This window comes from Molothrus ater, chromosome 11 (genome assembly GCF_012460135.2).
Source record: "Molothrus ater isolate BHLD 08-10-18 breed brown headed cowbird chromosome 11, BPBGC_Mater_1.1, whole genome shotgun sequence".
Classification (NCBI taxonomy): domain Eukaryota; kingdom Metazoa; phylum Chordata; class Aves; order Passeriformes; family Icteridae; genus Molothrus; species Molothrus ater.
In genome coordinates, this window is record NC_050488.2 from 8,801,368 (window position 1) to 8,815,311 (window position 13,944).

The 13,944-nt window shown below is 37.6% G+C and overlaps 1 protein-coding gene across 1 annotated transcript in view; it reads right to left on the minus strand.

The window, feature by feature from the left end:
* The window catches only part of ARHGEF3 (Rho guanine nucleotide exchange factor 3), a 106,836-nt gene that overhangs the window by 69,235 nt on the left and 23,657 nt on the right, over positions 1-13,944 (minus strand). Inside the window, 1 exon segment of the mRNA XM_036391241.2 lies at positions 3,479-3,545. Within this exon segment, the coding sequence (XP_036247134.1) occupies positions 3,479-3,545 (67 nt within the window).

A 13,944-nucleotide genomic window follows, 5' to 3' on the forward strand; every position in this document is an offset into this window, starting at 1 on the left:
TGCTCTCTCTTACTTACAAGCACCAAACAGTGATGAAGAGGAAAGCCACTTATCTGCATCAAGGTTTTAAGGGAAGGGTGGCATGGAGATGGGAAGGACAGTGAGAGTTAATGGTAATCAGAAGACAAAGCAAAAATAGAATTAATAATAGATCTGTGCTGGTGTTTTCTTTATATTCATTATTGACCTGCCTCTGAACTGCCCTATCCCTTCAGATTTTTGTGCTTCTTCTCCTTACCAAGTCCCAGGCACAATTTGCTCCCCACTGACATCATCTTATCATCTCAGGGTCAGCACTTCCAAAGGCTGAACTGATAAACCTGCAGTGCTCTACAGATTTCTGCCTCCACTTTATACGTCTATCTCTCTGCTTTTTTACTCCCTAGCTTTCCTCCATTTCTGTACTCTATCCATTTCCACTCTCTCTCACAATTCTTTCACAGCTCTTTGCTTTCTCCACCCTGGCTATCCCTCTTTCCAAGTTGCAGGTTCCTCCTCTTTCCTTCTCCAATCCTATATCCAAGATAGGATTTTGCTTTTATTCCTTTTCTATAGTCTATATTTTATATTCCTTTGCTTCAGTCCTTTTCTATTTTAAGTACCACCTCTAACACCTAACCTCCTACATTCTAGTCTTTCCTCCAGTATGGGATATTCTTATCCCCACAGGGTCTTTGTTTCTTCCTCTGGAATGACAGTTGTCACTGTAAGTACTTTCCCTTTATAATAGTCTATTTGCTAGATACCTGACTAAAAAAATCTCTTCAAACCCCAAATTAACCTGATGCTTTCTGTGTATGCACGAGGAGCTTGCAGCAAAAAGATTTCACTGCTCAGTAACATATTTCAACCAGATTTGGTTTATTCAGTTAAAACAAAATTATTAACTCCTTTCTCCCCAGTGATATCTAAACACTGCCCAAAATTCTGGAAGTCGCTGCTAGCACTACCTAGAAACAACAGAAACATGATGTCATTCCGACATGAAAATCCCCATTGAGAGACTTGAACATGACCTCTAACCATGGAACTCAGAAGTGCTGCTCAAGATGGAAATCTGCCTCTTCTGATAAATTTAAGTAAGGAAAAGAGAAGTGCAGAGGAGTTTCTTTGGTAAATGTGTCACATCCGGCCCTTCCTTATCTTACTCTGAGGTTTACGTTGGTGTATTTTCCAGGTTTCTTTAACGTGTCCTTGTATCAGCATGATACTGAGACATTGCAACTGAGCGAACTGCCTGCAGAGCGAGGACAGGGAGATGAGCACAATGTTGCAATTCTGTGCTAATCACTTTATTCTTTGTTATTATTTGTGACTGTTGAAATGATCCTGTATTACAGTCTGTAATAATAGAAAGAGAAGTTAAAAAAAACATAGCCATGAATAAATCAGCTCCAGAGTTGTGCTTGTTACACTCAGCTGTGGCTCTGCTCCACTGTCAACATTAACCTAGTTATTTTAGTCCTGTTTGAGAAAAGACTCAAAGCAAACCTATTATCTTTCACCATCTCTATGAAAACCTATGTGGCTTCAAGTCTGCCCACTGGGCTTTTCATAACACATTTTTTCCATCCATCAAAATAAAATTAATGCTCACACAATGCAAATATCAACAGACACTTAGCTCTCTCTTTACCAGTGCTCAGCTATCTTGGCTTCAGCATCCAATCAGATCAAGTGAACAACTCAAACAGGTTCTTCCCTTGATGCAGCCATTTATGTCTAACAATTAACTGCAATTGCCTACTACACACTGTATGAAATATTACAGCTGTAGAACTTGACATCTGTGTCACTATCTTACAAGTTTCCTTAAAAATAAGGTGGTAGCTACCTGCCACAGATCTTCATTTCTACACACGAAGGAAGCAGCTTGAAGATCCACTACCTTGTTGCCTGTTTGCTCTCTAATACTACTATTCCTATCTGCTTTCAGGTTCTTGATTCTGAAGGATTTTACTCCCCAGTTTCCATTCTTTGGGTACAGCTCACTCCACCTGCACCACACAGCCTCACAGACCTCATGCTGCCATTGTGAAGCCAGCCCTAAGTCTTCACTTCAGTGAGCTTCTGCTCTGAACTTGGGATCACTGTTTCTTCAGCTTTAACACATACCTACAGTACTCTTCCCACTATTTTCATACCAACCTTCTTCCACAATTACTTTTACAGCATAGCTAGGAGAGAACTGAAGGGAACACTCGAGTGAATTTTAATTTTATACTGCCTCTGAAATGTATAATTCATCTACAGCTTAGATATTGTCGGTATTTTGCCTACACTCTTGACCATGCCCTTGTGAACGAACTACTTTCTCAGTATCACTGACAACTTCACCCTGGTGCCACACAAGAAACAATGACAACAAAAAGCTCAACTAAACAATAGTGGATGCTCTGCTTAAAACACCAAATTAGAATGCAAAATTCAGTGAAAAATATTTTTTGTTTTAATGAAGTTGACCATATTATGAACAACACACATCAGTAAATCCATCAATGCCATTAACTCTTTCAGCAAAGCAGATAAGTAATGTCTGTCTACTTAACTATTTTGTTAGAAGAAGCTCAGAGTAAACAAATTTATAAGGTCTCCCAAATACAACTCAGTCCACATTAACAGTAATTTAGTGTTCATTATATTTAAGCAGTCTGCAAGGCAGAAAAGCCTTTCCTTTAACCAAAATATTAGTATGACTTGGATACAACATGCAGTGACTTCCCCTGGACTGTATCCCAGGCTCCAGTACTTACACACATGGTGAACACACCATTGCCACAAAACCACCATCACATGAAGTTTTACACCAAATGGTGTGGAAGGGCTCACAGGCCATATGGGACAGAGAGGGGATCACATGGCTGACTCTGAACAAATTAACCTGCTAATAAGCTACCTCTGAAACCTGAAGAGGACAAGAATTAAAGCTCCTGATACCATGAGCAAATATAAAGTTTTTTTATGTCATTTGCATTGCTTTTTCATGTATCTTTTCTGTTTCATTGGGAAGACACAAGCTTCCACATTTCCTTATTCAGCCAAGCAAATAAAACCTGTTCCCTTCTGCCTTGTAAGAGACCCACATAATTTTTGTTATGACTTAACTGTACTTCTGCACAGTTCACATATGTAAACTTGCAATAACTTCACAAATATCTATATTAGAATTAAACAGTATCATCCAGTTTCCATTATTCATTTTCAGATATGAAAACACATTCTATTTTTTTTTATTTAAAGTAGGTTAACATACAGTGTGATTATGTCCTGCACACCTCAGAATAATACAAACACATTAAAAAAAAACAAACCAAAAAAGCTGGTATTGTTAGAAAACCTTTTAAGGAGGGTACAAAACTAAAAGTTCCAGTCTAGTTGTTTGCCATGATTTTAGTCCTAACAGATCATGGTTTAACTACCAAGTTCCACTGCAACAGAAGGGAATGTTATACCCTGAACAAAACAATATGAAACTTACCCCTCTGAAATTCCAGCCCTTGGTGGAAGAAAACAAGGAAAAATTATTCTGTTGCTGCTGTTTCGGCCTGCAAGATGAGACAAAGAAATGTGTTTACATTTTCAGCTGCCATATTTTCTATCTCAGTAACAGAATGACAATAGAGGGAAAAAAGAAAAACACACGCTTCAAGTACTGAGAGACTTCCTTGGCTGTACCTCTGACAGGTTTCTGTCTTCAGTGCAGTTACATGTTTTAATTCAAATTGAGCACTAAGGGACATGGCAGCCTTTCAAGCATTCCGAGATGCTCTGACTTGATGTTTGATATCAACTTATTCCTCACACTGATTTTCAGCAGAGACAGCCCTGACCCAAACAGTCTGTGAAGATGCAATTTCGCCACCTGATGCAAGATGGTGCAGCCGGACTGGAGGGGGACACTTCAGAGCCTTTAATCATGACAGTGCAGCTACACAAAGCTGTAAAACAGCAAGTTAGCCAGCCTCTTGTTGACATTAAAAACTAAAGCTGACTTCTGTTTTTACTCCTTCCAAAAATCCTTCTCCTACCCTATAATTAAGACTGGTCAATTATTTCTGAAAAGTAACCATAACATGGCCCACTTCTCTCCTAATGGGTGCTTTTTACCAGTAAGATCCTCAATTAGTTCACAAAGGTAGGCAAACATTGCTGAGATTTTACACATGAAGTCAGATCAAAGCTCGAGTGACCTGCTGAAGCTGACCAGACCAACACATGGTTTGGCAGCAGGACCCAAGTGCTGAGCACGCTGCAACTCCAACCTTGCAATTAGACAGGTTACAGAAATGACCACAAATAGTAACAGGAACACAAAAACCTGGTTACAAACCAGCAAATTAAATGGCTGCTTGTCAAATCTCACCATCCAACAATAACACAACGTTAAAGCACTGAACTAACACACAAGTTCTTCCTGCTGCTTATAGTTCCTGAAGGACTCCAACACACCATATTTTTTTCATACAATCAGGATATGAATAGTTTCCACTGCCTTTTTTTCCGTCTTCTATTTTTTGGTGTAAAACATTTGGTGTATGAACGTTTTTGTTTTCATGTTCATTAAAACACATCACAGAATTGTGATCACAGTAAATATTTTTAGATGCCAGCATAACACAAACAATTATAATCATGACAATTAATTTTTGTAACATCAAAGGTTGAGATGTAAATTTTCTTAATTTTTCACTGTACCAGCCTGCCAACCAGAAAAAAAATGTTGATATTAAAGTGCATTGGTAAAGAGCAGAAGGCAGCACACACAACAGACTTTAGTTGTCCCACTAATAAATCCTCCACTACAGCTTTCCAAGTTAAAATATTTTGAAATTCAATTTCTAACATAAAAGCCTCACTGGAACAGTAAGAGCATTATAAAAAGAGAAGAATGAGAGAAACAAGAGCAAGTTACACAAATTATCAATTGTCCTAATGGTGCTTTGCACCTTTTTATCCAGATGATCTCGCACTGGAAACCAGTCAGGTTTTTGAGAAAGTACTGTGAGCTTTCTGTAAAGTTGTGCTCTGTAGTAATTTTTAAAAAAATATATGTTTGAACTTACATTTCATCATTTTTATCTTATATTTTAATGCTTTCTGTGCCTTTGTTTTCCAACTTGGTTAAGAATTGCAGTAATTCTATGCTAACGAAGATGAATGTAGGGGAAGCAAAAGATATTTCAACTTCAGTTTATGACAGTTTAGACAATATTTCAAGGGAAATTAATGACTTGATTAAAAATTATCTATCCCCCCAATCATTCAGTAATAAAAACTGAGAACTCTGTAATAAGCAATAAATTTGTCATATCATCCATCTACACTCAACTGAAGTCCATCCAGCAGAAGAAGGATGACTAAGCGATTGTTATCAGCAGTCTGTAACTTTGCCATTCACTGACAGCAACGCAGGCTACACAAAACCAGACAGTCTTTATAAAGAGCAAACACATCAAATTTGCATTTTGCAATAGGTATCACAATAGGTATCCTCCTGCCCCAAGAGCCTTACTTCATTTTGATGAGAATGAATCTCCCCCACCATTCACAAGGTCTGCTAACTCTTCTTTTTACTGCTACTGTGGCATTATTAAAGGGCCTTAAATGTAGCAGCCCAATCAAACAATGCAGTTTTACCAAAAGGAGCTAATTAAAAAGTGAGAGAAGCATATGGAGGCCACTGCATGCTCCTCCATGACTTGCTGACCCAATCTGATATTGGAGTACAACAAAATTCTCCACAAAATATTTTTTCCACCCAACGTGTGCAGCACTCTTCTAAAACCAGACTGAAGCATTCCCTATTTTCTACTCTATCAGAGGCATTTGAAGTCTGGAACACAGTGAATGCTCCAAGTCTCCTTTCCCATTACAAACAAGCACTTCATACAGCCCATCTCAAAGGTACGGAGATATCAGAACTGCAGAAGAACTATCCCCTCCATTTTCCTGACTGTCACAGAAATCTCACTGTTACCATAACTAGGGATGATCTACATTAAACACATTTGTAAATTGTTTACAATCACCATTCTGAACCAACATTTTCCAGCCTAACACACCCCCAAATTAAAATGAAGTAACATACATCTGATTCTCAAATGCACCTCAAGTGACAAAAATTAGTTCTGTCAAAAGCAAGACCTCATTTAAAGTTTTCAGTTTGGTCCTTCACTATCTTAAAGTTACTTTGATCACTTGGTCTTCCCACTGTCAACATCAATGAAAACTGTACTGAACAAGAAATAAAGCATTGCAGCTTTTTCAAACACATTTTAAATTAATGTTTTGCTCTTTTTTTTTCTACTAACACATTTCTAGTGTTACCTCAGATCATTCAGTTTACTGGATAAATCCTTTCTGAAGTGCTGCAGGATATGAGCTAATTAAGAAACAGCTTGTGTTATAAAACTATTAAAATACTAAATAGCTATTTGATATTTTAAACACAAAACTGTCAAGCATTTCTATTTTTGCAAGAGTCAATGGATATTAGACTTTGGTAGGAAGGATACGTGTCCAATAGTGCATTAGATGCACCTAGTTTCATAACAAAATAATTCACAAGACAAATAATAAAAATCATCACTGGCATAAGTAGGTAGTAGACAGAACAAAATAAAACATTAGCTTGAAGAAAAAAAGAGGGGCTATTAATGGGCATTAAAAGCAATGAACAGAACTGACTTTTAGAGGCACGTAAATCTAAAATAAATTATTCAGATACCATAGTAAGGATTTTTCAAATGTCAAGGGTGAGCCAGAGATGGTTCCTATAACTGAATGCACTGTGATAACACTCTTGAAATGCATCAAATGGGTTATCACAGACTAGATCCTGGTGAGATCACAGAGAAAGAACGAGGAGGAGTTCCTCCCTGAAGTTACTTAGAACAAGAGTCTCAGAGCTGCAATTTCTAACATGTGACCTTTCTTACACATGGATCTCTTTTCATTTAGCTAAAAGGGCACCAAAACATTTTCTCCTGGGCACCACGGTGTTAAGAAGGCAAGACTAAAAGATATAAAGGGATATAAAGGAACTCTGCAGACAGTGGGAGGGAGGGCTCACCAAACCCTCCATCTGAGCTTGGCTTGGGGCTCACTATGGAAAGTTTACCTTGGGAATAAAACCTGAAACCAAGTCCCTCCACTGTGAGGAAAGTACAAGTGGGGTCTGTCCCTTGAAGAGGCAGCCCTGGAGAAACTAAACATTGAGCTCATCCCTCTGTGTGACAAACTGCTCCTCCTCATCAGCACGAGTTTTAACTGCATATCCTCCATTTCACCTTTCAGCTCCAGCACTGGCAACCTAAGCCAGGAAATGGCACTTTCACTCCTTAGCAAGACAAATCCATCTTAGACCCCTTGAAACATTTACCAGGAATGATTGACTTGCTTACCTGCTAGCTCCCAGTGATCCTGCAGTTCAGTAAGAATAATTTAGATTTTTGGCAAACAAAACTTTTATTACTGCAGGAACTTCTGACACTGGTAACACCCTCTGTGCTCTGGCACTTGCTTTGACCAAGGTGCTTCTACCACTCTTTTGCAGCCTAGGGAATAAAATGCTTTTGGTCTTAAGACGTACAGGGCTTTCTGTTTAGGTTCTATCACACACACACAATGCATATATTATAAAAATATTTTTACACACTAAATTAACATGGCTCTCAGAATAAATCAGTGGAGCTTTTTTCTGCAACCTTTACTTTGCTGTGGGTTAGTTATATAATGACAATTGGTAGGTAAAAGTGTATAAAGGAATCTAAAAACTAAAATACAGACTGAATGTTGAAAAGTTTCTATTACATTTACTAACAAAATGTTTTATCTGCCTTGAAGCATAATAAGTTAAGTGAACAGTTTATGGCAGTTCATATTAAGCTCGCACAACTTTTACATTTTCATCTGATCTTCCAGTCTATCTGCACACAGAATCACTGACTACAAGAGTACTTCTAAGATATGAATATCCAAACTGTGCATGTTTTGTTTAAAATACTCCGCTGCTACATCCGTTCAAAGATAAAAGCTCATGTTTCAAATCTACATGAGTACTCAGATAATGAAAGGAAAGCTCAAACCAGTTGGAGACAAACTGTGCAAACTAAAATTTCTTTTCAATCTGCAAAAATAAAGGTTGATACTACAGCTGTGAATATTTTACCAAGATATTGTTAAATCATAAATAGTAGCTACTGCTCAGATCTGGTCTTTGTGATGTCATCTGCTCAACCCATCAAATACGTACACTAAAAAACTGGTCAGAAAGCACATTTATTTTTATTTTAATACAATGGAACAGTTGTGATACTGTTATAATTAAATTAATACTGATATAAATTCCACGCACAAAAAATGTCAAAGTGGTTTACCTGGTGAAGCCTGAGATGTGCAAGAACATTTTACCTTTGAACAGTAGTTTTGAATACAGACTTTCTCAGATATTTAAATAACAGGTAATAATAATGTACCTTTGGTACTGATTTTAAAAGCAGGAAAAAAGCTCATGCTTTGACCTACTTAATAAAAAACATTGAATTATCCACTTGTAATCTCAAACACTATTTCTCTTTTATACTAAGCCTGTGCATTTTGGCACCAAACTGAGACTGCAGAAAATTCCATTTATTTTCCAGAAGCGTAAAACAAATCTAACACAACAGAATTTGGCTCAGAAAATATTTAAGTTCATACAAAGAGTTTACTTGATGGGTTTTTCTTGCTAAAGGCAAAGTAACTCTAAGACTGGGTGCAGGTTTTATTTGCCAGGGCCCCATGCTGCAGACAAACTCATCACAAATGGGTAACTGGGGGTGGAGAGGCCACTCAGCAGAGCAAGACTGAACACTTCGTGTCTTGAGAGAAACAAAAATACCAAGGAAAAAACCAGATGACTGGTTTTCAGCTGCTGTGCTGACTTCCTGAATGTGAACATAATCTTTTACTGTCCTACTCTCATGAACTGGCACAAATGCATTAAGAAAGAAAAACAGCCCCTGTGAATGTGGCTGCAGAGCCAAAGCAGGTACATGTAGCAGTGAGCTGTCACACACCTACTCTTTTCCCATGCTTTCTGCAGAACATGTTTATTTACACTGTGAATCTATGCACCCTACCATAAAGAAGCTCTAACAGAACCCAAAGAAGCTACAAAATGCATTTCTTTCATTTCTGTATTTGATTCATTTCCTGCAAAAATTAAAAACATCCTTATCAAAGATGAAAAAAAGAAATCTGAAGGCCAACTGAACAGCTACTTTCCAATCTAAAACTCAGACATTCCACATGATGTAACATTTCACCTTCTGAAGAATAACAAGCTTGATTTAAAGCTTTAAAGAAATAAATTATTTCTTAATTTCCAATTATTGCAGGTTGATGCAATAAATGCCAAAATATACAGGACTACAAAGCATCCCTCTTGATATCCATGAATTCCGGTCACATCTGAGAGAGAAATCCTGGCTCTGGCCAGCAGGAGGACCCAGACTTTTCCGCTGTTGCACAAAGGTACAGCTGTTATCTTTATGTTTCTATGAAAAATATCACTTTTTCATGAATATTATTAAAGGCTGAGATGACAAAGATAGTTCACAGCTTTATTTTGACTATGCAGCCTAAAAACATTCCTGTATCGTTTCAATTATATTCAGAAGAAAAAACAGCAATAATGCTTGTCAATTTTTAGTCATTACCTCAGCCCACTTGTGCATCTCAGAGACACACTGAATTCTTTATAAGGAGCACAGCTGCTTATTCTAAAGAAATGTTTTGCTCATTTCCACCCAACAGCCGCAGAGGATCCTCTGGTCCATGGAGAAACAAGATCTGATGGTTTAACTGCCCTCATCATCACCGTCAGAAAAAGCCAAGCCTCAGGGCAAAAGCCCAACAACACTCATGCTCAAGGAAAAACAACAAGCCTGCTTCGTTTTATTTTCAAACTAGAACCTAAAGCTGGGAAATCCACCGAGGTTAGCAAGACTGAATACTTGCTGGTTAGACAGGAAAAAAAAAAAAAGGTTTCCACACAGAGAAGTCAAACAAGGGATTTCTTAGCTGTTCAAAATCCAACCAAATACCATTTCCATCTCTACCATAGAGAACCTACCGACACCGTCAAAACCCATTCAAGTGCCACCACATCATGTTCTTTATAAAGGAAATGGGTGTGTTCTGAAAGCCCTTTCTGTTTGGATCTATCTCATCTGGCTCTTTCTGAAGGTAAACTTGAGTTCCTGAGGAGCTGTGATTCACTAACAGGCATTCAGAGAGATCAGAGGCACTGAACAAAGAGGGCACAGTATTTAAAACCAGTAACATCTGGGGGCAAGTCAACCCTGTACACAATTTTAAAACTTTTGTACTGCTGGTTCCTTATCCTTCATTTGTAACTTCAAATTTTTTTCTGCATTACAGCTTGCATTTCACCTGAAAGGGCAAAAATTGTAGGCTTCTAACTAAAATGTTGTATAGGATCATTATAGTCAATTTTGAGACTTTTCTGTGTTGAAAAGTAAAACACTCCTACACACCTTTTCAAGAGAGCTGCGTGATACTTTCACACCCTGCTCTCAAGGATATGGCACTAAGCCAGTCAGACAAGGAAAGCAATCTGTTTTTATTAAATGTGATCAGTTATAGAGGACTAACTTTCAGCATAATGGTTCACTGAGCGAGACTGTTCTTGCTTGAAGGGTTTCACACTGAGTGACAAGAACCACTCCTGCAATCTCTATGCAGACAGACCAGAACATCTTATCTTGAGATTGTAACGGGCCTGTCACCACCAGAGCTAAGAAACTGAACTTTTCCAGTGGATGCAGCCATGCCCATGACTTATCTTCAGCATGCAGTAACTACCTCTCCTGAAAAGTCAAATCATACCACAATTTCCTGTCTCCATTTGTTCTGCCTTCCAGCACGCCTAAAGGATTGGAGGCTGTCATGGCAAATTCCACTTAGCTACTTTGTCACATACAGGTCAATAACTTGGACATAAATACCTCACCAAAGATTAAATTCTGCAGCATCCTGGGGCCCTGCTCAGAATACAAGCAAGTATTTTACGATGGCATGACTACAACATGGACAACAGAAATTCTCCCACACATTGTCAGTTAAATAAAGAACAATGCTTGACCACCCTTTCAGTGAAGAAATCCTTCCTGATGTCTCATCTGAACCTCCCTTGATGCAGCTTGAGGTCATTTCCTCTTGTCCTCATCACGTTATCAATAACAAAACCTTTCATGGGATGTTGCAATATTTTATCAAGTCTGAGGGATAAAGCTTTAAGTTGTTCAATATTTTGCCATTTCTAGATATTTTACTTAGAATTTTTTTTAATCCCAAATCACAATACTTTATCTTTTTCCTTTGAGTGTTGTTTTAAACACAAGCTTCCAACAAAACCTGGGAGAAAACACCTATGACCAATTAGATTACCAAGACCAGTAAGTACAATAAATGCAACAAGGTATTTAAGAGACTCACAGCTGAAACATCTGTAATGCCCGTGATACCAGCATGCGATATATAGATACAAGCCATCAAGATCAAACTATGCAGCTTTTAGACTTAGAAAGACATTTCTGCTTATAAGACTTTCACCTGCATTACTAGCAGATTGTACACCACAGGGGCCCAAATAAATAGTGATTTCACCTCCATTTCATCACATTTCCATCTGCACAGTAATTCCTATTAAGTTGCATAAATAACTCTAAGAGCAACTATCAGCCCCCAGGGCTTAAAAAACTGCTTTCTCCTCATATTTAACAAAGTGCTCGTCATTCATATTCAACTTTACCATATTCTTGTAGATCTCAAAAATAATTTAAATGTAAACATTTACTAGTTTAGTTTCCCTTTTTCTATACATAAAACTCATTAGAACTTTTCTTTGTGGCCACAAATGCCCAGAGTACCAAAAGTATTTTGTGTTACTCCATGACAGTGAAGCTACCAAATCAAGCCCTGAAATGCTTTCAAGTTTCAAAGTTTATTCATATCATAAACACCAGACTGGTTCCCCCTTTGTTCTGAACTAAAGTGAAATAAATATGAACAAGGCAATTGTATGCACAAAGGCCAGTTTACTAGTACAAGGAGAGCTAGATGCAACAACAAACAGTTTCAGGATATTTCATTTAACACTGAAAAAATTTATTTCTGAAAAAAGCAGAAGAGTTTTTGAAGGAAATTTATAAATAGACACTGAAGTCAACAAACACTGACCTCTACCATGTGACTTGTGTGATCCTGACCTTTGTTGCACAGTGAGGTCAGAAGGCTACTAAGACAGTGTTTATTAACAGTATTTGTCATATGTAAATTATTTACATAATTCTTCAAGATACAACTAAGTTATAGTTCCTGAGCAGATTTTATACTACAAATTTGGCTGAAGAAGTTTCTTTACAACATGGAACATTTGAAGCCAGTGACAAATATTACACCTAACATTTGTAACACTTTTCATTGATCTCTGGGCTGATACTTCAGCAATAGATTGAAAAGGTGTTTCTATTCTGAAACCAGACACACCTGTCAGCACATGTGAGGTTTTATGCAAGAGAATTACTTCCTATTAAGTAAGCAACCCCCCCCATACTTTCACTGAAGGAATGTTTAACATGAGATGCAAAAGCAAAATGTTTTCACTTAGTTATTATTCACAGCTGGATTCCTGTGGGAACATTTTCTGCATCACTGTTGCCATAGTAATTACTATAGAAACCCTGAATGCAATGGGCTCTAACCTGTTCAAACTGTGGTACCATTAAAGCTCCATTCAAAATATCCACTCAGGACAGAAAATGTTCACTTAGATCTACTTTTGCCAGCAACAAGTTAGGTTTTCTACTCTCTTCAATATAAATGCACTAACTACATTAATTTCAGCCCAAGACCATTTCACAAGAACATACAGGAAACCTTGTTAAAATAATTTTCTTGCAAGTACAGAATCCTCTATTTTAAAATAACATTATACCAGTGATGGCTCTTAAATTGTTTATGTTTTGTCCCAGGTCAAAGAACATTCCTTAAAAAGGACATTTATCAGTAGGAGATATCTGGAGCTAGTTTTTTTCCAAAATGCATATACAAGTACATATAAAAAAATAAAATTTATTTCTATGGATACATACACCCCTATGCTTTTTCCTTTCCTTCTTGATTACAATCCCTGCAAAACCAGGCATTGACACATAAAGTGAGGCACAAAATGGCATTTTGTTGTAAAGCAGAACAGTGATGAGCCACCAGTGGAGGAAATTAGTAGCACTTGCACATCTGCACACACAGTTTTGTTCTTTATTTCCAGCATGTTCTGGGTTTGGTTTTTTTTTTTTCTGACACTCTCTGAAACTTTTAATGCCATGCCTTTAAAATAGAGCACATTTATCTTTGTTCTTACTCTTGCTGATAGCTAATGTATTTGGGTTTCAACGAGGTACATTAGAGAAAACACTGAAATATTTCATTATAAAAACTGAAAATCTCCCCAGTCACAAACACAAAAGAACAGGCTTTTCAGTCTCTATACACAAAGTACTGGAAGACAAGGACAATATCCCCAGTCATTACAGCAGCTGAAATAAGAGTCAAACCACAAGGGAAGAAATGAAATAGATGTTGATTTGATCAATGATGATGCAAAAGTATTAAACGTTTCCTTTGTGGTCATGGACACCAGAAGTGCTGTTGGTAGCCTCGGTGAGTGGTCCTACTCCTTTTGAATACATCGAGTATGTTTCTGGAGCCAAGCTGTTGGATTTTTTCCAATCACACTATATCTCTTGCTTAATAAAACACTATCTGTGCTTTCAGAACAGCATTTTTCATTTCCAAATGCATCAAAATCAATGTTTTATGAACAACTGATGTGAAAAGAGCTCACTTCAGCTGATACTCTCCCCACCCTCCAACTGA